This window comes from Crocuta crocuta, unplaced genomic scaffold (genome assembly GCF_008692635.1).
Source record: "Crocuta crocuta isolate KB4526 unplaced genomic scaffold, BGI_CrCroc_1.0 scaffold199, whole genome shotgun sequence".
NCBI classification, from domain to species: domain Eukaryota; kingdom Metazoa; phylum Chordata; class Mammalia; order Carnivora; family Hyaenidae; genus Crocuta; species Crocuta crocuta.
The window spans coordinates 5,204,461-5,229,145 of record NW_027533339.1 but is presented as its reverse complement, the minus strand read 5'-3'; the positions used below and the strand labels follow the sequence as shown (position 1 = coordinate 5,229,145).

At 37.4% G+C, this 24,685-nt stretch overlaps 1 protein-coding gene across 1 annotated transcript in view; it reads right to left on the bottom strand.

Moving 5' to 3' along the window:
• Nucleotides 1-265: 265 nt before the first annotated feature.
• LURAP1L (leucine rich adaptor protein 1 like) overlaps nt 266-24,685 on the bottom strand; it is a 51,141-nt gene continuing 26,721 nt past the window's right edge. The window contains exon 2 of the mRNA XM_077748277.1: nt 266-1,012. Coding sequence (XP_077604403.1) covers nt 638-1,012 — 375 coding nt within the window. The 3' untranslated portion in view covers nt 266-637. The remainder of the gene's footprint in view (nt 1,013-24,685) is intronic.

Below are 24,685 nucleotides of genomic sequence, written 5' to 3'. Positions count from 1 at the left end.
AGTCACTAATGACAAAAGTACGATCTGAAGTATGAACTCAAAGTTGAAGTAAGCAGACTGCATATAGTTGTGTCTTCCAAATAACTGTCACATAGAAGTGTGTGGCTAGCTGTATTGTTTATTTTACACTAGGAAGTTTTGCCTAGAAATAATGCCTAAATTCGTTATAACTCTTTTGTCTAACCTACTATACAAATTCTGTTAATTCTCAGTATGTTCTGGAAAATGAAACTTTGCATCATTTAAGCATACAAACAACAAAATATACTGTTGTCAGACTTTGGTTTATTGTAAAATTTAGCAAAGATTTGTTTTGGTAATCCCTGACCCCTTGCTCTGAAAACAAAAGCAAAAACATAATTATTGCTTTATTCTTTTTCCCCTTTACAGTGGTTTGTGCCACTGTAAAGAAGGGAGAAAAAAATCATTGTAATAAATAAAAATAGAGATGTATGAGAGAAAGATCAATCAATCCAGATGAGAAATATTAGGAGCAACAGAATTATTATCAAGCAGTTTCAAAATAAGCTTCTTTTAAAAAGGTTGTCATATAAAAAAAATCACACCAAAAATATAGCAGCGGAGAAGAAGGATACAAGTTAATTGCACACCAATCCCATGCAAAAAAACTGGGTCATTAGCCAAAGCAGTAGTATTCAGAATCCAGTTTGGGGTGCTTGTGCAGTGATTGTGAGTCCTCTATGATGGAGCTGTCACTGAATTGGTCCAAGTCTGAGGGGGTCTGATGGCCTGGGACATCATCTGCCAACGTGTCCAGAAAGCTCCCCACAGAGATGCCATCCAGTCCATCACTGCCATCATGTAGGCTATTGTAGCTGCCACGTAAGGAGGTGCTCTGACTCTCCAGTAAACTGCACAGGCTGCCACTGAGACTGCTTCCTCGGCTGGTAATGGTGGCCTTCTCTTCAATCATCCACTTGATGGACTCAATGCTCTCATTGATAACAAGCAACTGGCGCATAAGCCTCACATCTGTGGCTCTGAGGTTAACCTGTGGGGAAGGGAGGGGGAGAAGAAAGACATACCAGTTAGTCTACATTTTTGAAAGACTCAAAATTCATTTGGATTCTGTATTCTGTGGTCTGTAACTTGAAATGCACAGAATAGAATATAAATTCAGTCGATCTCAGGATCTTTTTAAATCTGCTGACCGATGGCAAAAGTCATAATCAAATAACACTTCCTGCCAGATGTATCAGGCTCCAGAAGAGACTGTAAAAGTCCCACTGCATCCCTGGCTCTAAAAAAGTTGCCTGGAAATACCGTTTTGAATTTTAGGTTCTCTGCTAAGAAACACATCCTCTCTCTGGCCAGACTAATCACTTATCCATGTTTACTTTTGAATACATATATATAGATGCTGTGAGGTGGGGAGAAGAGAAATGTGTAGAAATTAAGGAATCTCCATCATTGTAGTAGCTCTTGGTTTTTGAGTGATAATGTACCAGACATCTTTATGCAAACTCCAACCTTCATTACACTATAGCAACCCTTTACCACAGATATTATTTTTATCCCCAGTATACAGATGAAGAAGTTGAAATCTACAGAAAAGAGTTAAGAGTACAGAAAAGGTCTGCACTCTTTATAGCTTCATTGACAAAAATACAGTACTAATTAATACTTTTATTTTTAAGATCAAATTGCTTTAATATTCCTTGAATCTAAAAGAATGTCAATATACTAGGCTATTCCACTTTACAAGATGAAGCATACAGATGTCTTCTATAGATCTGGTTATTTGCCTCATCCAGATATGTCAGGGGAAGTCCCACTCAAAATTGGTATATGAAAATCTGAGAAAGTTCTAGAACTTCCCTAGGTGGCTTCTAGGTGTGTAGTCCTAAATTACTTCAAAGAAATCTGTCTTCACAGCACAAAGGAGAATTTCTTTGTAGGTCCTACAGTTAAATGGGGACATTCGCTAACATTAACAATATGGTGGTTCTGTGGAATATGGAGAGAGGTAGGCTGTAAGAACTCTCATGATTGCCCTTATTCTAGTTGTAAGTGAAGAGATGTGGCTCCTATAAAGATTCCAGTGCTTAGAGTAGGAGTCGGGAATACATTTGGCCACCAGAGGTCCTGGTCACATTCATTATGGTTTGACATGGATTTCTGGTTTTGTTTTGTTTGTTTGTTTGTTTCTATTTGTGGTCTTTAATCCAAGAGGCTGGGCCTCGCTAATTCCTTCTTTAAGATCCATGGCTAATTCAGATTTGTGGGTTTCTAAAATTATTGAAGGCATTCAGTCATGAGTGACTCAAGTTTTGAGGGAGAAAGGAGACTATTGTCTTCGAATGTATGCATTCATATTATAAAAGTACTTCCTGGTTAGGAGTTAATCCATAACCGAAGGTGAACTTTAGACTGAGTGATTGTAGTGAACAAACATTAAGAGAGATGGAATGTCTACCAATGACTTCAAAGACATAAGATTACCAGTTATGTATGTATAAATATTAAAAAATCATAAAGTGCAATTTCAAACTCCAAATTTTGCTAGGATATTAAGTAAAGTGACTGGGATAACGTCCTTATCTTCTCTGAGAAAAGCACCAAAACAGTGTAGAAGGTAATATTGACAATCATTCATCTCTGAGGTGTCCATGAACAGAAGAATGTTAAGTTCATAAGTTTTGAGAAGCTTTTCTGTTTGTCTTAGTGTTTCAGGGACACTGCTGTCTCAGTGACCTTGCAGTGATGTTGTGTTGAGGAAGGAAGCTTTCTGGTAGCCTTTATGTTCACATTCACACACCCAGCCCATGAGCCATCAAGATACTGCTCAGGTTACATGAAATACAACAGATATTTATAAAGCAACAATTTGGCTAGGTCCACTAAGGACCCTAGAAAATCAATATGAGCCAAAGTCTTACAAAATTCTTCTGGTAGACATCTGTAGCTGATAAAACACGCTGTGCCCATTGTAGGCATGGTGCAATATAAATGGGACCGTTTCCCATCAGCTCTCCAAATGAACCACAGCTGCATTTGTTCACAGCCCCACCCTATCGCATGAAAATGTCCTGGTCCTTGTCCAGCTGTGGGTGTGTTCTCTGTTAGTCCCCTCACTTGAAATACTTCTCTTCCTCTTGAAATCCTCCCCATTCCTGAAGTCCTCTTCTTCTATCAAGCACTACTTGCTGACTCCAGCCTCCTGTGCTGGCCCACGTAAGAAATGTCCTACAATTTTTCCATATCTTAAGGATTGATCTAAGCACTGATTTTTTTTTTTTTTTTTAGAAATAGACATTATTTTTTGTAGAACTAGGACCCTGGGTGGCTCAGTCAGTTATGCGTCTGACTCTTGATTTTGGCTCAGATCATGATATCAAGGTTCATAGGATTGAGTCCTGCACTGACAGCATGTGGAGCCTGGTTGGGATTCCTTCTCTCCCTCTCTCTCTACACACCACTCCCCCCCCCACCAATAAATAAATAAACTTAAAAAAAAAAGAAATAGGCATAATTTTAGATCTGTGAAAGTTCAGCTCTAAAATGGTAATAATGCACATTCCCAACAAATGTGTTACTCTAGGGTTAAAGAATACTTAGGACAAACTTTTTCCAGAAATTTTGGTGTGAGTCACACAGTGGCTGCATCAAATACAAATTTTTCAATTTCATTGAGCAATGCAAATCAGAGAGGAGTAGACTGTGAAGTAACAAAAGCTTTCTTTGACCATGAAATGATTTATTTAAAAAAAAATCTACTGAAGGTAAACATTCACAGGCCATTGAACCACGGCTGGGGCAAAATGACGAAAGCAAGCCAGTTAGAACGCGTTGATCTGGCTGATAATGATTACAGACTTAACTTCTACCTCTGTCCTCCTGGTGAGAGAGTAAACAGCTGTCCACTGTTGGAGCGCCCAGCCAGCTGGTTCACACGGCTGCCTGCCCATTACCTGGAGCTCCAGGCTGCTCCCACCACTTTCTCCTGGAACTAAGGTGTGGTTATGCTATTGCCAGCGAACCCTGAAAGTCTGAGCAATTCTTCACGGAACTAAATTACAATGTTGCTTCTGTCTCTGTAGCTACCCTGCCCTTCCTCCCTGTTACTCATGTCCGTCTTTAGGAAGTCTGGACATCTACTAAGGAGACGGTAGCCTGGCCTGTCGTTAGGAAATTGCTCTTTCACCTGAGATCTTAAAAGGTCCAGTAGCTTTAAGGACACAGCAAGTTGGGAGGTCCTGGTCCTGGTCTGGGCTTACGTTCCCCTTCTTGGAGGACTCTTTCCTGATCAATCATGGGATCCAGTCTCCACGCTGAGTGTTATATTACTTTTCTATGTTTTTTGTGTTCCTTTCACAATATTGATGGCTAGTTGAAATCATCCAGCTTATTATTTATTTTCTGTTTTTCCCATGAGCATGTGAGCACCACAGAGTTCAGAGAATTTGGTCTATTCTGGTCATGGCTCTGTGCCCAAGACCTGCAAGAGTGCTTGGCACATAGCAGGTGCCTGACTGGTATGTATTCAAGGGCTGAACTAGGCTTCAGATAGGACCATCTGTCAACAACACCCCTCCCTTGGGTTTTGCGGTGGGTTGGGGATATGGGACTTGAGAGGAAGAAGAGAGGCAGCTTCTAGAAGGAGCATTTCAGCACTGAAGCATTCCTAGCATGCAATCCCATTTGGATTCATTCACAGGATGCAAACACTGAGTACATGGCACAAGGGAACTGGTATCCCTAGCTTAAATGTACAGATTATGAGATAGTATCTCTGAAAGGAAGTGGACTTCAAGTTGTGAATCACACTCCAAACATTATTCTGTTTGTTCTGATGTGATAACTGGTACTAGCACAGCACAGGCACAGGCATTCTGTAAACATTTTATGAAATGAGTTAAACAAAGGGAACAAATAAGTCATTTACAAAAAAAAGAAAAAGAAAGAAAAAAAGGAAAGAAGAAAAGCTTTGCACTGACTGATCCAAACAGAGGTGAATATCATTCCCTCTTTTCTTTCTCCCCCTTTCCCCCACTCTGGTCCTTGTGGTTATTGCAATGTGGTTCCCCTTTGCTTTAGGGTTATAATGTAACAGGTCTCTAGATGGGGTGAATGCTGAAATTTCATATCGTTTTTGGACAAGTAGTGAACTGGATATATAGCAGAACTTGAAATGAGAGATCCTGAAAGAGCAAATAGTCTTTTTTTTTTTTTCAAATGTTTATTTATTTTGAGAGAGAGAGAGAGAGCATGTCTGAGCAGGGGAGGGACTGAGAGAGGGAGACAGAATCCCAAGAAGGCTGTGCACTGTTAGTGCAGAGCCCATTTCAGGGCTCAAACTCACAAACTTGAGATCAGGACCGGAGCTCAAAGCAAGCTTTGGGCTCTTAATCGCCACCCAGTCACACCAACAGCAAAATATTCATAATAATAAACTTTTCCAGATCTGTGTTTTCTTCCAGGCCATCATTCTAATACTGAAAGACTACAAAGGTTATGAATGGGCATAATGGAATCCAAGAAGGAGAGAATGTGGTCAAATTTGCAGTGAACCAGGGAGTTGCTAAACAAGGCAACTTCTTTTGTGCTGCTATGTGAGGAACATGGTATAGGGTTCTAGTCCTCTACTGTCACAGTCTACTTGTGTGAGCTTTGGGCAAAGTGGGCTTTGGGCTCTGTGCACACTGGACCTCAGTCTCTGTGATCATGAAGAAGAATGATGAGGTTTTATTCTCAGCTCCAGTGAGTCACCTGCCTCGGTGGAGGTGATAAAGCAGTCTGTGAACAAAGGTCATTTTTGCAGGTATTGAAGATTTAGTTCAACTGAGGAACCACCTAGCACTTCTGTCTGCTTTTCACATTGAGGTTTTATTTGTGATAGTATTTGATACAAAGGATCTGCACATCAGATCATGTCAGTATTTCCCTCCATTTTGACATCTTGGATTCTTTTGTTATTCCTTTGGCCATTTGATTACTAAGTTGTTTCTGCTAGGAGAAAAGTATGTGGGCTATGGAGGAGACAGAACCATCAATTTTGCTAGTCACCAGCTCCAGGCAAAGCTTTAGCTAGTAAAAACTCCTGGCCAAAGCCAGCAGTTAGAGCTCTTCGTGAATTTTAATCTCCTTATCAGAAATTGGGTGATGATATCAATTTTAGCTCTTTCTATTTGGGTTCTTGTTTGTGTTCTGTCCCAGAATAAACATGCATATCATCTTTTGTATGCCTATTTATTAACAGAAATGTGTACATGAGCTGTGGAATGTGTCTTCCAAATAAGGGCAGTGTTCGCTCTATTTTGTCATACTGGAGGCTTGGACAACACCATGTACTCCTCTCTCTAACAAACATTTCCTTCACTAATTTCATCCTTTTGTTTAAGAGGATCTACTAGTCAGATAAAAGCAGGCAATCTCCTAGGTATGTATTTCTGATGTAAAATCTGCACTATCCACACTGACCTAAATCCCAAATGTCTAGCAAGCTGCAATATGAATTAGAAGGGAGAAAGATGATTTTGTAAGTCCATAATCACATACATGAAGAAAGGAAAACAGATTAGATTTGCCTTTTATTGTGATGCTCTAATTCTAGTTCCTAATTCAGAGGGACATATTTTTCAGATTTGTAATTGGTGGAAGGCTCTTTTTCTCGCTGCATTTATTTCCAAATATACAAAAATAATTAAAGGCATCTTTTTATACTTTATTAAAATGCTGCTATAGCAATGCTTGGAATATTGTTTTCCTAGTTTACCCCAATTTATTTGTGTGTTCCCTTGCATAATCTAATTGAGTCCAAATTTGCTCCCTCTCCAAATTCACCACATCCTCAATTCGATGATCACAGAAGATTTTCTGCCTACCCATCCTTAAAATTTCTGACAGTTTTGTTAATAGCTGTATTTATAAAGCACTTCTCTAACTATTCTCAGAGAATCCATAGGGATATTATTGTCTCTCTGCAGTCCAAGAAGACACTATACAACATTTCCATCCACTGCTTTTGGTTTCAAATGCTTCAGGAGAAAAGCCTGTGGCCTTTTACAAGTGCCATTTGCCAGAAATTTCCTCTGCTTTCTCAGGCAGTTCGAAATTTACCACAAAATTTCTTTCTAATTGGGCAACAGAGGATTCCATTTTTATACGAGTCAGCTTTGTCTTCCTCCATTTGTGGTGTTTATATGTGGAATTTAACAATAACTAAAACAGTTCTCTCTTTCTCCAAAACCTTATAGAAGAGTAATTTCCCCCAAGACTAAATTATATACATAAAAACACTGTCATCAGCACAGCTAACTGATTAATGTTTTGATAAATTAGAAAGCTGCATCTGGTTTATTTGAAAGGGGGCACATATGACTGTCCCGAATGTCAAATATAAATTTCTGCCACCAGGCCTGCTCACAAGTTCCACACAGTTCCCTGCTGGCGAATCCTCTGATCACCAAAATAAGGCCAGAGAGCTTTTCAGTTCTATTCTGTCAGGTGCTAGTCCAATCAGCACTTAAAGCCTGTGATGTCCATTTCTTTTCCATACTCTAATACAGTGAATATTGTTTACCCCAAGAGCTTTCAATATGCATATGCAAAATATCGTTTTGGCCAATGCAAGAGAATATAAATCACCTGCATAGAAATTCATTTGGAATGATTTAAGAAAAACACGGACTTCAGACATCAATCTGTAGCAGAGAAGCACACATAAATAGAACAAGGACCAGACAAGAAGTGTTCCCACTAAGTTATAATAAATACTCTTTCTCCATGTGCATTTTTCCCAACTTTGAACTTAAAGTGGTATTTTTACGTGGAAGATGAGGCTATGATGATGTGCTCCTGTGATATGGAGTGGCCCTGCTCACCCTGGGAAGGAAGGGGGATGCAGGGTGGCGTGCTGGTGAATGTTTAACAACCGGTTCCCTGGGGAAACCACACACATACACACAACAGGAATCATGCTGATATAATAGATGCTTAGCACACACTTTATAAATAATACTAAAATATATGTCATCTTTTATTATACATTTTCTATAACAAATTGGTTCTCAGCAAATGCTCTTTGTTCACTTTTCCTGAATTCCTTTATGTGCAGCAATCTACCGTTGGAGTTCAACCACAATTTAACAGAGTTGACCCCAATCTACTCTTTTTCTCAATCATTTTTGCCATTAATCTCTGTGATCTACTTTTTTAAAAAAAGTTTGTTTGTCCCGTCACCTGGCTAGCTGAGTCGGTAGGGCATGAGACTCTTTTAAAAAAGTTTGTTTGTAAACCACATCTTCTTGATCCATTCATCTGTTGATGGACACTTAGGCTCTTTCCATGTTTTAGCTATTGTGGAGAGTGCTGCTATGGAATACTACATGGCAATGAGAAACAATGAAATCTGGCCATGTGTAGCAACATGGATGGACCTTGAGGGTGTTATGCTGAGCGAAATAAGTCAGGCAGAGAAGGACAAATATCATATGTTTGCACATATAGGAGGATTAGGAGGAACTTGACGGAGGAAAAAGGGGGAGAAGAAGGGCGGAAATGGTGGGGGAAAGGGAGAGAAGCAAACCATGAGAGACTCTTGAATGCTGACAAAAACTGAGGACTGATGGATGTGGGGGGAGGGGGGATGGGCATGGAGGAGGACACTTGTGGGGATGAGCACTGAGTGTTATGTGGAAACTAATTTGACAATAAACTATTAAAAAAAAATAAAAAAATAAAATGACAACTCTTAGTAGTATAAAAAAAAAAAGTTTGTTTGTTTGTTTGTTTGTTTAGACTCCCACACAGGCTCTTGCAGAGCCCAATGTGGGGCTTGAACTCACGAACTGTGAGATCATGACCTGTGCCAAAATGAAGAGTTAGACGCTTAGATGACTGAGCCACCCAGATGCCCCTTTGTAATCCACTTTTAAACAATTTATCACCCCAGAACAAATTACATTTATTAAAGGGAAGCCTGTTTCTGCTTCAGCACTAGTTACATGGTTCAGCACTAGTTAGGTCAGAACTTTACAGGTTTATTAGCGATCTTTACTGACTTGGACAATAGTTTTTAATATTAAGATCTATTTCCCAATTTTATATGCTGTTAATAATATAATAGCTAAGGACATGACACACTTCTAAATTTAATCTGCCATATTCACATTTTCTCCATCACTGTCATAGATAGTCAACAAAATAAAAGTTCTGATTTATAGTGTTTTCTAATTTCTGTGCTGTCAATACTCCAACCATGGCTAATTTCAAGCTACCAATGTGATGCTACTAAGCATGAGGCTGAGAAAAGATACTCAGTAGCACAGCATTAAGTAATATTTTCACCCTATAAGTACAGTAAATATTTTAAATAACCTCAAGAAAATTATTAATAGTAAAATAATTTAAAAGTGATGGGTTTTGAGTATTTATAACCTTTGTTTTTCATATAACTTCTTAATTTATAGATTTCTATGCATAATTTAAGGTTTTTTGAGATATGATTGACATATAACATTGTGTCAGTTTTAGGCATACAATCTAATGATTTGGTATATGTACATACTGTGAAATAACTACTACAATAAATTATCTTTTGTCCCCTTGCATACTTATAAATTATTTTTCTTATGATGAGAACTTTTAAGATCAACTAGTTGAAAGTTCTCTTAACAACTTTCAACTATACGATACAGTATTGTCGACTCTGGTTACCATGTTGTACACGACATCCCTAGAACGTATTTATCTTGCAACTGGAAGTTTGTTTTGAATACTTTTAACACATTCCACCCATCCCCCACCCTCTGCCTCTGGCTACCACCCAGCTGTTTACAAATCTATGAGTTCAGTTTTTTAGATTCTACATACAAGTAAGATCATACACTATTTGTCTCACTCAGTATAATGGTGAGTCCACATTGTCACAAATTGCAGAATTTCCTTCTTTTTATGGCTGAGTAATATTCCTCTGTGTGTGTGTGTACACATATCACATTTTCTCACATTTTCTTTATCCATTCATCCAGTGATGGACACTTAGGTTATTTCCATGGCTTGGCTATTGTAAATAATACTGCACTGAACATAAGGAGTATTGATATCTTTTAGAGATAGTGATTTTGTCTCCTTCAGATATGTATCCAGAGATAATTTTTCATTTTTTAGGAAACCTCCATATTGTTTTCCATAATGGCTTCACCAATTTACATTCTCACCAACAGTGCACAAGGTTCCCTTTTCTCTACATTCTTGTCAACACTTATTATTCATTTTCTTTTTGATAACAGCCATCTTATCAGGTGTGAGGTAATATCTCATTAGGCTTTTGATTTGCATTTATCTGATGATTAGTGGTATTGAGCATTTTTTCATATGCCTGTTGAACATCTGTTTATCTTCTTTGGAAAACTGGCTATATTCCTCTACCCACCTTTATTTTATTTTATTATTTTATTTTAAATTAAATTTTAGTTGGGGTGCCTGGGTGGCTTAGTCGGTTAAGCGTCCGACTTTCGCTTAGGTCATGATCTCACAGTTCGTGGGTTCGAGCCCCACGTCAGGCTCTGTGCTGACTGCTAGCTCAGAGCCTGGAGCCTGTTTCAGAGTCTGTGACTCCCTCTCCCTCTGACCTTCCCCTGCTCATGCTGTCTCTCTCTCTCCTAGAAATAAGTAAAACACTAAAAAAAATTAAATTTTAGTTAACATATAGTGCAATATTGGTTTCAGAAGTAAAATTCAGTGATTCAGATTGTTTTTTGCTATTGAATTAAAGGTACAGAAAGAGTAAAGTCTTTGCCTAACCCATGGCATTTTATGATAAGTAGATTAGAGACTTTCATTTCTCCCCTAAGAGCTTTTATTTTTTTATACAGAATTAAAAACTTAATGTCATTTTATCCTTTCCACTAAATATAATTTGAGGAAAATTTAAATATTTGTCCCAAAGTTATTAGTGTTTTCTACGGAAAGATTTCAAATATTGAATATAGATTATTATTTAAGCATTATTGAGACATGAAATATACTTGGAAAGGGAATCGAGATATCTAAAAATCAGGTAAGCATTTACATTTTTACATTTTAATTTTAATGGATATATTTCCAAAATATGCTGTACACTTCTCTATCTTGATAAAAAGAACCATGTAGAACCAAGCTGAATCAATTAGTAATGGGACACCATTATGAGCAGCATTTTTAATGAAGACATATTTAGCAATGCACTTAAGAGTTTTTGAGGAAACTACCATACATTTTGTTTTTTTACTTTGTTTAAGACATCTATCCTCACCTAGATGCTTAATCTTATTTGTTAGTGATTTCTTGATGCTGGTATTCAATCTGTTCAACATAATCCTATGCCCCACTTCTTCTCTAGTCTCCTAATTCTCTTATCTAATCTGTCTGCATCACAGTAGTATTTCCATAACCATTACTTTTTTTCCTTTTTGTGGGGAGGGGAGAACTGAGTCGTGAGGAAAACTGATCTTTGCACTCCTTGGGAAGTAACATCAGCTGGGAAGTCACATTAAGCGGGCAAGCAAGCCTCTATGACAGAATAAAGGGCAGGTGCCTTGCTCCCTAGAGGAGTGCTTTTCAACCTTTACATGCATATGGATCACCTCAGAGTCTCGTTAAAATTCAGATTCGGTTTAATAGTTCCATGATCATGCATTTCTAACACATCCCAGGCTGATGCCAGGAAAGCCTGGCAGGCTCTCAGAAAACACCCAGGAACCCCTTCCTGGTATCCACACCCTCATGTAGTTCCCTGCCCTTGAGTGTGGACTGGGGCTATTAATTTGTTTCTATGGAACAGAATATAGTGAAAATGATGGGGTGTCTCTTATGAGAGAAGGTTACAAAAAGACTGTGGTTTCTGTCTCGAGTATACTCTATTGCTTGATCTGAGGCGAACCATCTGCCAGGCTGTGAACTGTCCTATTGTGAGATTTACATGACGAGGAATTGATATCACTGGACAGCAGCTAGCAAGGCCTATACCTGCCGACTCCTACTGGCTATATGAGTGAGGCTAGAAGCAGATCCTCCCCTGAGTTGAGCCTTGAGATGACCACAGCCCTAGTCGACATGTTGATTACAGACTTGTGAAGAGACCCTGAGCCAGAGACACTCAGTTAATCTGTGCCCAGGCTTCTGACTCACAGAAGCCATGACATAGACCATGTCTGTTGTTTACATTACTAAGTTTGGAGGTATTTGTTATTTAGTACAAACAACTAATAACCAATGCTCTTGGTATATGGACACTTGGAATAGCAAGAGCCCAGAGATGTTTCTACTTGTGGATAATTTTGGGTGATGGATGTTTGACTCATGGAATGCTACTCTACTGATTCACTCTTGTATAGTCTGAATAAAAGTAAAAAAAATATATAGAGTAGTTAAATCTTTATTGGTGGAGACAGAAAATGTTCAAGGAAGTTAAGTTCTTTAAGAGGGGGCCATTCGCATCTCCCACAGGATTACCATTTTCCCTATAAGAAATGGTAGTTTATTACCCTAAATGAGAAACAACAGATGATACCTCTGATATCTGACACATGATGCTTTCAATGAAGGTCACTTATAAATATATTCCCTAGGGGCATCTGGGTGGCTCAGTCAGTTAAGTGTCTGACTTCAGATCAGGTCATGATTTTGTGGTTCATGAGTTGGAGCCCCGTGTTGGTCTCTGTGCTGACAGCTCAGAGCCTGGAGCCTGCTTCAGATTCTGCATCCCTCTCTCACTCTGCCCTTCCCCGACTCATGTCTGTCTCTCTCTCTCAATGAATAAACATTTTAAAAATTAAATAAGTATATTCCCTATAATGTTTTTAAAAATTTATTTATTTTGAAAAAGAGAAGGCATTAATGAGGGCAGGGCAGAGAGAGAGAGGGAGAGGGAGGGAGAGAGAGAGAGAGAGAGAGAGAATCCCAAGCAGGCTCTGCACTTTCAGCACAGAGCTTTTTTTTTTTTAATATTTTTATTTATTTCTAGGGGAGAGAGAGAGAGAGACAGCATGAGCAGGGGAGGGTCAGAGAGAGAGGGAGATACAGACTCTGAAACAGGCTCCAGGCTCTGAGCTGGCAGTCAGCACAGAGCCCGACGCGGGGCTCGAACCCACGAACCGCGAGATCATGACCTAAGCGAAAGTCGGACGCTTAACCGACTAAGCCACCCAGGCACCCCCAGCACAGAGCTTGATGTGGGACTCAAACTCACAAACTGTGAGATCATGATTTGAGTTGAAATCAAGAATTGGATGCTTAACCAACAGAGCCACCTGAGAATTCCTATAGTCCATACATTTTAAGGACCATAGAAAATAGAGTATACAATGATAAGATAATCAACTAAACTTAGACAATAACATTCAGATATAATTTTAAGAGTTTAGAATATTGTTAAGAGATTAATGGAGCTGATATCACTGAATTTTCAATACTGAGGAATCTACCAAATTGTAGCTTGCTTTTCATAATTCTCCATTTAATCCTCTTCAGTCTGGCCTCACTAGGGAAAAGGGGAATGAGATTAGGATAGGGGTAAAAGTTGCAATTATTTAGTGCCTCCTATGAGCCAGATTTGTTTTTTACATGTTACCATGTTTCCTTTAAGAAGAGGCTTTCCTACAATGGTCCTTTTGCATAGGAATTGTAACTGAGGTACTGGCATTTTGTTATAATCATTCATTTTTACCTAATGTTGATAATTTGGTAATATTTGAAATATTTCACTTCATGATGCTGAAGATCAATTTTGTTTTGTATATGATGCCTGAACACTGATGGTTTTCAAACTGGGTGAGATTTTCCAGATGATATTAGTTAAAGCAGTGATCTCACACTCTGGAGAGTAGCCAATGACAAACACCTGCCACATGTCAATATTTGCCGATAAAACACTATCTTGTCTAGTGATGTATTTTGTCTCACTTGTCTTGTTTTATTAGCTTTAAGAATATTACTAAATGCATCTGCCATTTATTGAATGCTTTCTATGTGTCACAGCCTTACATAGTAATTTATCTAATAAATTTAATGTCATTATTACAACAAATATGTAATGAAGCTGATTATTTTTATCATTATAGTTCCAGTCTCACTTGTAAAGTACATGACAATTATCACTCCTATCTTTTTTTAAATTTTTTAATTTTTTTTATTTGAGACAGACAGACAGAGAGAGAGCAAGTAGGGAAGGGGGAGCAGAGAGAGAAAGAGAGAGAGATAATCACAAGCAGGCTCCATGCCCAGTGGGGAGCCCAATGCAGGGCATGATCCTAAGACCCTGGGATCATGACCTGAGCCTAAATAAAGAGTAGGGCCCTCAACCAACTGAGCCACCCAGCTTTGTTTTTATTGTGAAGACAGGAGTGATGGGGCTCCTGAGTGGCTCAGTCGGTTGAGACTTCAACTCTTGATTTCAGTTCAGGTCATGATCCTAGGATCATGGGATTGAGTACCCCCTCAGGTCACTCACTGAGCATGGAGCCTGCTTGAGATTCTCTCTCTCTGCTCTCTCCCTCTCTTGTGCATGTGTGCCTGTGTACATGTATGCTCTCTCTCTTTCTCTCTCTCTCTCTCAAAAACCAAAACAAAACAAAAACCAGAGTTTAACAAACTGGAAGTCAACAACTCTTCTTAGATTCATCAGAGAACTGAGGTCACAGGGCAAACCGCTGTCCCTGGGAGATAAGTAGATGCAGAAACTCATTGCTTACTAAGAGCATAAGTCCAGAAGTAGAAGGCTCCAGGTAGAACTGGTATCAGTAGAAACACTTTAAACACTAACTGAAGAATTGTTGGAGGTTCAGTGTAGACTAGATTGAGAATTAAAAATTCCAAGAGGCCCAATTTCAGGGGGAACCCCACATGTTCATGAGTGTCACCTCCAGGAGCCCCACCAGGTCCTCACGCTTCTGGAAGGCGGAGGGGACAAGTTATCATTCTGAAATATGGCCAGAGCCCTCTGTTCTCCTTAACATGGCCTGTTCTCAAGGGAAACTATTTTACCAAAGCCTAACATACTGGGTTGTTACCAGAGCTTAGTCAATATGTGGGAAGGGAAACATCCGATTCAGGCTCACTAATTCTGAAACTTAATTATGGATTATAAAAGGCTTCTGCTTCCCTACACCCTACCACCATATTAATAAGCCTCCTGGGTCCTAACAGGGGATTTCAGCTAAAAGTATTACAGTCCTCAGACTCTATTTCAGAGTCTCCAGGAAAACCCAAAGATAATAGAATAGACAAAAACAAAAACACTAGAGGAAATTTTAACCTCTGACACTACTGCTACAGCAAACAATAAACTGTCTAACTCCTATTCAGACAAATACAAAGCCTCAAACTGAAAGTCTACCTATTCCACTTCCTTTACATCATATCCAACTTTCAACAAAGAATTACAAGGCATGCTAAAAAGCAAAACCAAAGTCTGAAGAGACATAGAAAGTATTAGGACAAGAACTCAGATATGATACAGATTTTGTGATTACTACACTGGAAATTTAAAAGAACTATGATTAATATGCTAAGGGATCTACTGAAAAAAGTGGACAATATGCAAGAACAGGTGGGTGATGTAAGCATAGAGATGAAAATTTGAAGAAAGAAACAAAGGAAACTTGTATAAATCAACAACACTCTAATATAAGTAAATAATGACTGATGAATTTATCAGTAGATGGGACCCAGCCAAGGAAAGAATCAGTAAGCTTGAAGATACATAAACAATTTGAATGTCTCTTCAAAGATATGTTAACTCCTGGCCAAATCATTATTTAACCGTCTTAATATATCTTAATATGACCTGCTATTTAGTATACTTTGGCTAAGAGTTATAAAGTTACTAGCTGATTTGTAGATTTGTGTCTGGAGGACCTGAAAATAAATTCTCTCCAGTTGAAAAAATATTAAAAGATTATGGTTTTATTGTCCTACTGGACATTAAACAATTTTGTCTCTAAATTAAGAAAATTATTTCATATCTTTTCTGAGAAAATAGATAAACCATTTTTATAATTCTTTTGAACCAGTTGATACCATCTTGCTCATTCTCTCATTAAATGGGTTTATTTCATTTCATTAAATTGACTAAATAAATCTTCAACATGTACTCCATGTTTATATGACAGTAACATTTAACATTTCATAAAAATTACACTTTGATGGATTTGGAGGTTGCCCTTGAGATGCCCAGTGGCTCACTTGCTATAACTAGGTAAACAAAGTTGTCCAGGAAGTGGCCTCTGGAGTTAGTCACAAAGACCAATAGAACTTTATCTTTGCTGACTCTGTTTTATTCTCCTGATTTGGTACTTTTTGTTCTGTTTGTTTGTTTTTTCTTTGTTGTTGCTGTTTCTGATTCTCGGCCAATAGTTACAAGTTTTGTTTAACTCATCATTTAAGTCATGTCCATTTCCACAATTGGATACTGAATCCTCATCTATAAAACATGTGCAAACAGTTAATTCCAGAGGCCCATTGGTATCAAACCACTAGGTTAGTCAAGGTCATATAGTCTATTAACTATTCCCCATTTGGGGTGACAATAATTGGCAATCTCGTTTCATTATCGGATCACTAAATGATCTCTATTAGGAAGATGGGAATCTATTCTCTGTTTGATGAGGGTGAAAGACAACATAGAATATGGTTAGTTGGTCTCTATTATTCATCTACTAGTGTGCTCAAATCCATGTAGAAGATATTGCATTTCCAGTGAACAGAAAGGTAACTTTTTGAGAATGTGTGTTCTGTGTTCTCTAAAAGGTGCCCTGTACCTGAGATGGTAGAGTTCAAATTTCATGCCCTGTTAGTCTGTACGTTTAACTGAGAAAAACTTTTTACTGCTCATTGATAAGAAAATGAAATATTTTCCTATTTCTAGAGTCTATTGATAAGTGATTAAGCCCCATAAGAAAAAAGAGACTTTTCTAAATATAGAGGCTAATATTTGGAAAAATTTAATATTCCCAGAATTTCAGGGAAATGAAGAAACTGAACTCTAATACACTGAATGTACTGAACTTTTTAAGGGAGAGAAAAATAAATGAATGAATAAAAAAATTCCTCATGTATAATGCTAACTCAGAAGTGTGTTTATGGCAGAATCCAAGTGAATCTTTAGCCATCCACTGGTTTGGTAATTTTAGGTTATAAATAACTAAATATATTTTCCTTGCTTTTGTCAGTATTGAGAAAAAACATATATATTTGACCCCTGAACAGTGTTGGAGTTTGAGGTCTTGACTTCTGAGCAGATGAAAATTCATGTGTAAATTTTAACTCTCCCAAAACCTAACTACTCATAGCTTCCTATCAAGCAGAAGCCTTATTGATAACATAAATAATCAACACATATTTTGTATATTATCATATACTGTAACCTTACAATAAAATCAGCTAGAGAAAAGAAAATGTTATTAAGAAGTTCATAAGGGGGGGGGAGGGCGCCTGGGTGTCCCATTTGGTTAAGCCTCCGAATTCGGCTCAGATCATGATCTCACGGTTCCTGGGTTCGAGCCCCGCGTCAGGCTCTGCGCTGACAGCTAGCTCAGAGCCTGGAGCCTGCTTCAGATTCTGTATCTCCCTCTCTCTCTGACCCTCCCCTGCTCTCCCTCTCCCCCTCTCTCTCTCTCTCTCTCTCACACAAACAAAAAATTTTAAAAAATAAAAAAATTATAAGACAAAATATATTTATGGTGCAGCACTGTAAAAATTCGCATGTTTAAAATAATGTTTATTTTCAGAGAGAGCATGAGCAGGAGAGGGGCTGGTGTGTGTGTGGAGGGGGGGGAGCAGATAGAGGATCTGAAGTGGGCCCTGCACTGACAGAAGATAGCCCTTGCGGGGCTCAACCCCACAAACGGTGAGATTGTGACCTGAGCTGAAGTCAGAGGTTTAACTGACTGAGCTACCCAGGTGCCCCAAAAATCTGCATATTAAGTGGACTTCTGCAGTTCAAACCTGTGTTTTTCAAGGTCAACTGCAATTTAATTTAATTTAATTTTTTAAATGTTTATTTTACTTTTTGAGAGAGATGGAGCCTGAATAGGGAAGAGGCAGTGAGAGAGGGAAACACAGAATCTGAAGCAGGCTCTAGGCTCAGAGCCTGATGCGGGGCTCAAACCCATCAACTACGAGATCATGACCTGAGCAGACGTAGGTCGCTGAACTGACTGAGCCACCCAGGTGCCCCTAATTTTATTTTTTTAAGATTTCAATTATTTTCTAATGAGAGATAATAGGTTAATATTAATATCTTAAATCTGTTGTATTTGTTTTTTGATAAGAAAAGCTTATGTTTCTTTGATATATTGTTTAAGATTAAGAAAAAATATAATACTTTCTACATTGAATTAAAATTCTTAATGTTTTTAATCCAAATGTCATTTTGATCCTTCTGTGTCAGCTTGAACATAATTTGCAAGATATTTATTAATTTTAGAACTTAGACTAATATGAAATCAAATTAATAAAAATCTTGAGATCTGTATAATTTCTAAGGAAGACAGAATAGTGAAACATTGTTTGCCAGTTATCATGGATATTTTTGCTTCTTATTTTAACAGTAATAAAGTGGCTATATTTTTGGGTCATTTTAATGAGCATGGATTTTGTCATCTACGAAGGTGTGAAATGTATGTTTTTTGCTGCAGGGATTTATAATGTAGTTGTGTAAGCTTTGCTGGTCTGGCAGCATGCTTATATATAACAGGTAGTGATCACTCTCCAGTTTTCCTCTGAAAGACTAGTAACTTTGATTAAAAATTTTGGCCCATAAGTATGGCCGAGACTACAGTAGGGAATAATCATAACAAAGAACTATATCTAAGATGTGGTTATGTTTATCAAAGAGGGGAATATTTTTCTTGTCAGAATCGTTTGTTCCAGAATGTGAAAGAAGATAGTGAAGGACAGAATTTTTCTCAGTATAGGGGTTCCTGTGTGGCTCAGTCAGTTAAGCCTCTGATTTCGGCTCAGATCCTGATCTCACAGCTCATGGGTTTGAGCCCAGCACCAGGCTCTATGCTGACAGCTCAGAGCCTGGAGTCTGTTTCAGATTCTGTGTCTCCCTCTCTCTCTGTCTCTCCCATGCTTATGCTCTCTCTTTCTCTCTCTCTCAAAAATAAATAAACATTAAATTTTTAAAAATTGAAAAAAAGAACTTACTTCAAAATAGAAAACTGATATAAATGAACAAAAAATACCCCCTTTATTTTCTTTGAATTTTATCATTCACAAAGAATGATTCTGAAAAGCAATAAAATATATTAAAAAAGTTGAGAAACTTTGCTCAGTTTTGAATGGATTTATTAAGAGATACATTTTTAAAAGAGCTTGTGAATAAATTACTGCTAAATATATTAATTCAAAGCTAGAACTAGTTTTGTTTTTTCTTCTGTTGGAATGAAAAATTAGTATGGGAGCATTTAGTTTGCTCTTACCAAGAAATATTATAAGGCTATTTTTCTGTGTAATCTGTCCAGATAAGTAGAGATTCCATATCTAACCTGAAAAAATTTCTGTGCTTTGTCATGGTTTTGGCATGTTCTTGATAAAAAAAAAAAGTGTGTGTGGGGGATTTACTTATCAAAATTGTGTTTTATTCTTTTTCCAAACTATAACCATGTATTTTTTTCTAGGCATATATGATATTGTTTTAATGAAACAACTTAATCTATTCTCATAAAACTTAAACCCTTTTTAATTTTGCCTTCTTAAAATAAGAACCTAAATTCAAGCAAAAATAAAATTAGGACGTCTTTTATATCAAAGCTATTCCTGGGAATGTCTACAGGGGCCCTTGGGCAACTGCCTTACATCAAGGTTGCTGGACAGAAGCCACAGTAAGTGAGCGGGCATGCCTATGTTCCAATAAAAGTTTTACAAAAACCGGCAAGCTGGACTCAGGCAGTGGATTGTTGGCATCCCAGTCTTACAGGTATTAAAATAAAAAAGACACTTCCTGGTGAATGTAACTCAGCATATCCTTCCTAATGGACTCTTTGACTGCTGTTCCTCTGTTTCTTCCTTTATCTACTGTTTCCATCTTGATGGTTCTCCTCATTAAAGAGTTAAAGAAACCTTTGCCATATGCTTGTTTTATATTTATATGAGTCATGTTTTTTACTTTTTTTCCTGAAAAATGTACTTGGAAGGAACCAAATAACAGAGCCACAGAGAGAAATCTTGTTAGAACCGGAATAAATGCAGACAGGCCTGGAACAGTATAGATAATGCAGATAATGCAAAGGGACTTAAAAATGTGACTTTCCTGTGACAAAAGTTTCTGTTAAACATCCTTCCCTAGGTTTTCAACTCCTTTTTATTTTTACTTGATCACTTCTTATCTCCCATTTATTAGGGGGAAAGTTACCCTTATTGCATGAGAGAACACTCATATTCTGGATTTAATACTTCAAATTACAGTAAACAACCTTTGTCTTTTCAGTGTGAACCAAGGTGAACTCCATGAGGAAGGAATGGATTTGCTCTTTATTTCCAATGAATTTATCTCTCTGATTCTCTTTGATTCAGCATATACCAAGTATTGTGATGATTCAGTGCTCATGATCTTACAGAGCCATTTACATTTCATTCCCCACAATTAGTTTAACAGTATCTCTGGCATAGCGGATTACTAGTAACTCAATGTATGTGCTTCTAACTTTAGTCTTTTAGAAATTAGAGGATGTAAATTGTCCCTTTGCAGGATATCATTCTGAATAATTGTTTCATTTATTTTAAATGAAATTAGTTACAGTTATTGAAATGTTGCCTGAAATACCATATTCATTTTTCCCATATAGTTTTCTCCTAGAATTTTACTCTAATTAATGTAGATGATTTCACCTGGATATGTGAGAGTTTGTTCTCCTTTGAATGTGATGTAAATTGTCATGTTTATGCCTACATTGATCTGTTTCCATCAAAATTAATATACAAAAAATTAAAACAGAGGTGATGGCTGGTTTACTATTTATTTACATCTATGATGCCCTCTGACCCAACTATCCATTGATGGTGTAGGGTTAGTGAGAATGGCAAGGATACTGTTGGCTTGATTCTGTTAATAACTTAACCTGTGACTTGTAACAAATCACCTAAGCTTCCCATGTCTCCATTATCATGTTGGATGAGAATAGTGGAGGCTATCTTTAAAATCACTCCTAGCCCTAAATCTCCTCATTCTCCAAAATAGCACATTAACAGTGTATGTCTGATGAGTGTCAGTTTGCAAGGAAAGGAGAAGTTTCCTCCACATGCCCAATAGTATACTGTTGGAATGATCTCAGAATTTGAGTCTGGGAGATATTGCATTGATACAAGAAGTTTCCACATCAACAAGCAGATTTTTCAAGAGAGAGATTTTTCAAGATATGGGAGAAACAAACACATCCATGGCAACAGAATACAACGATAAATAACAAAGAAGTGGTGAGCATGAACTCCTCCAGTGCAGTGGGTCTTTCCTGTCTGTTCATCCTAATTTCTAACTGCTTATCAGTACATAGCAAATCAATAAACGTGTTGAATGAGGGCATTTATGAGAGATGGAAAAATAGCAAAGTATGTGTGTGATAATGAAGCAGAGACTAAGTATGCATTAATGTGCTTTGGAGAAGACATGTCAGTTGAATAACAAAAAAAGTAAGATGGTTTGGATATAGAGGAGTATGGGTGGGCTATGCCAAGAAGGACATTATCATTTGAGCCTGCAATGGGGGTAACGAAAGAAAGATCTAGAAGTGTAAAAGTTCATTGCATGCTCAGGATGTAGCAAGCCAACCAGAAGGGCTGAGAATCTCGAGTGTGGGAGGAAGTGAATATGGAGACGTAATTTGGAGGGCATCATCCCTGGAATGTTGAACAAGGATAAGTCTGAGAAACGCTGTGACAGTCCCTGCCATAGAAAAGCTCACCGGATTGTCTTAAACAGAAGCTCTTGATGAGCCTCTTCCCTCACTACTGTGCTGTGGATTGCTGACTTTGAGTTGCCTTCCAGAGAGCTTAATGGGGTTTCATTAGCACCTTAGGCCCATTCTTCAGTGTGGGCAAAATATGACTAATTGCAACATAAATGGATATTAAAGAATATATAACCTGGCTGTGTAGTGATGTTAGATAAGGACTAGAGCTTATTGACACCAGCCACCTTTATGTACAGCTCTTTCTGGAATGGATTGATATGGCTAAACGGTAAATAAGTTCTTCATTCTCTTGAATACAAAGTGATAGATTCAGTTTTAGGGGGAATAAGGCTGAGAATTCAAAAAAGAGTTCATTTGTATATGTGAAGGAAGGCTGCTTTGCATTTTTTTTCAACCAGAAGCAAAGATGGGAGTGAAGTGCTTCAAGTATGTGCTTTTCAAGTATATGACATAGAAAGGCCCAGAGGTCTTGACTCCAAATTCTTATTCTGATCTCTCATTTCCATCCATAAACCCAATCTTATTGTTCTTAAAATCCTCATGACAAATATGCTTTTCCTCTTGAGTTTTGATTTGTTCACCCTATCTGGGGTCATACTTAAGTTTTTCTAAAGTCTGTGTTTATTCTCCTTTTTTTAAAATTAGGCACAAAGGAAATTTGTTACATGCCTTCTCAATGCAATAACATTAATTGTTTCTAACTTAATTACTGAATCCATTTAGTTTTAAATGAGTTCATTTAAAAATGTTCTTAAATCAGGATTTCCTTTTTAAATTATATCCTTAAAGCTGTTTAATGAAAATAATGTAGTAAAAGTTTCTTAAAATGATGGATGATTTGAGAATCTCATGTTTCCTTTTAGGAAAAAATAGCCTGGAGCTCCATTCAAAAGAACAAGGATACAGATTTCTGAGAAATAATTCCAGTAATTCACTAGAACTAAGTTTTTTTTTTTTTTTAACAGCTTTAGCCATCATTAATGTACTTAACCACCTTTAAAATAATATCCTGATGTTCAGGGAGATGTACCTTGACTCAACTAGTTATAGCCTGCAGAATGATTAGATGTTCATGAATGAAAGATATTCTTAAGGAAAGATGCTATGTAGAACTACAATGTGATTATTATAATTAGGACATCACATCTCATCTTATGTAACTTGTTGGGAAAATATTTTTGTATCAAGAATAAGAGTTTTGTTCTTATCATTATGTAAAAGCTGTAAGTATTTTCAGTTGCTTTTACACCTTAAGTCTCACAATTAATTTTATGCCTAGTCTAAATTAAAATAAGAGGTACCAGTTTCTGTTTTAGCTTGTCAAGAGTGACACTATGAAGACACTATTCCTTTTCCATTGTAAAAACTACAATGAATCAGCCATTTTAATCTTGAAAGACAAGGGATAAAATGTAATTCTTCCCCTAACTAGCCCTGTATTTTGATCAATTAGACATGTAACTTAATATTTTCTCTATGCCAATATTCTAATCCATAAAATAGTGTTTATTTTCTACTCGATTAGTAGGTTAATATGGTTGGAAGAACTATATCAGATAAAGTATAGCTGTGGCATAAATCATGGCCCAATGGTGCTCAATAAAATTCAGTTTACCCCTGAAGTTTACAGTAGTAAAACACGTACATCCAAACAGGAAAAAAAAAGATTTCAAATAAACCTAACTCTACACATCAAGGAACTAGAAACAGAAAAACAAATCAAAACGTAGCAGAGAGGGGAGATCTGAAAAAAGAGATTACAATAGAAATAAATAGAGCATAGAAAATAAAATCAATGAGGCTAGCAGTTGGTTTCTTTGATAAGATTTAAAAAATTGACAAACCCTTAGCTAGACTAAGAAAAAAGAGAAAACTGAAATAACAAAAATCAGAAATTAAAGAGGAGACATTATAACTGATTCCACAAAAATGAAAAGGATTATGAGAATACTGTGAATAATTATATGCCAAAAAATTGGATAACCTAGATGAAATGGGTATATTTCTAGAAACACAAAGCCTACCAAGACTGGATCATAAAGAAATAAAAACTGTGAACAGACCTATGATGGCATTTAGGAAGGACTGCCCCCCAAAATAGTACTTGGTGTATTGGATTTTTTTAATGTTTATTTATTTTGAGACAGAGATATAGAGAATGGGTGGGAGAGGAGCAGATAGAGAGGGAGAGAGAGAATGCTAAGCAGAATCTGTGATGTTAGCACAGAGCCTAATGCAGGGGTCAAACTCATGAACCATGAGTTCATGACCTGAGCCAAAAATCAAAAGTCAGAAGCTTAACTTACTGAGCCACCCAGGCATCCTGGTGTATTGATTTTTTTAAACTGAAAGACTTTGAGAAAACAGCAGAAATCAGGAAGGTCACTCTGATCATTTTCTTTCATTCTTCTCTTGAAACAGATCAAAGAAGTTTCATGTGAGAGGTGCTCTCCCTCTCCCCAGAGGAAAAGATTCTTTTCTCCGAAGAGAAGTGGACACAGAAGAATCTGGACAGACCTTGTAAGTTTCCCCAGTAGTACAGTTAGGCATACTCCTTGAACTGTCTGATTTCTCCACGACTGTCCACTCTTCATCAAACCTAACATAAAAATACTCAGGGTTAGCCATTTCTTCAGCTTTTCCCATTTGTTTATGTAGGTTCCCATGTCATGCATACAAAGCTCAGATTAAATAAATTTGTATGCTTTACTTCTGTCAATATGCTTTTATCAGTGTATTTTACAGACATAGCTGGAGATCCGATGAGGGTT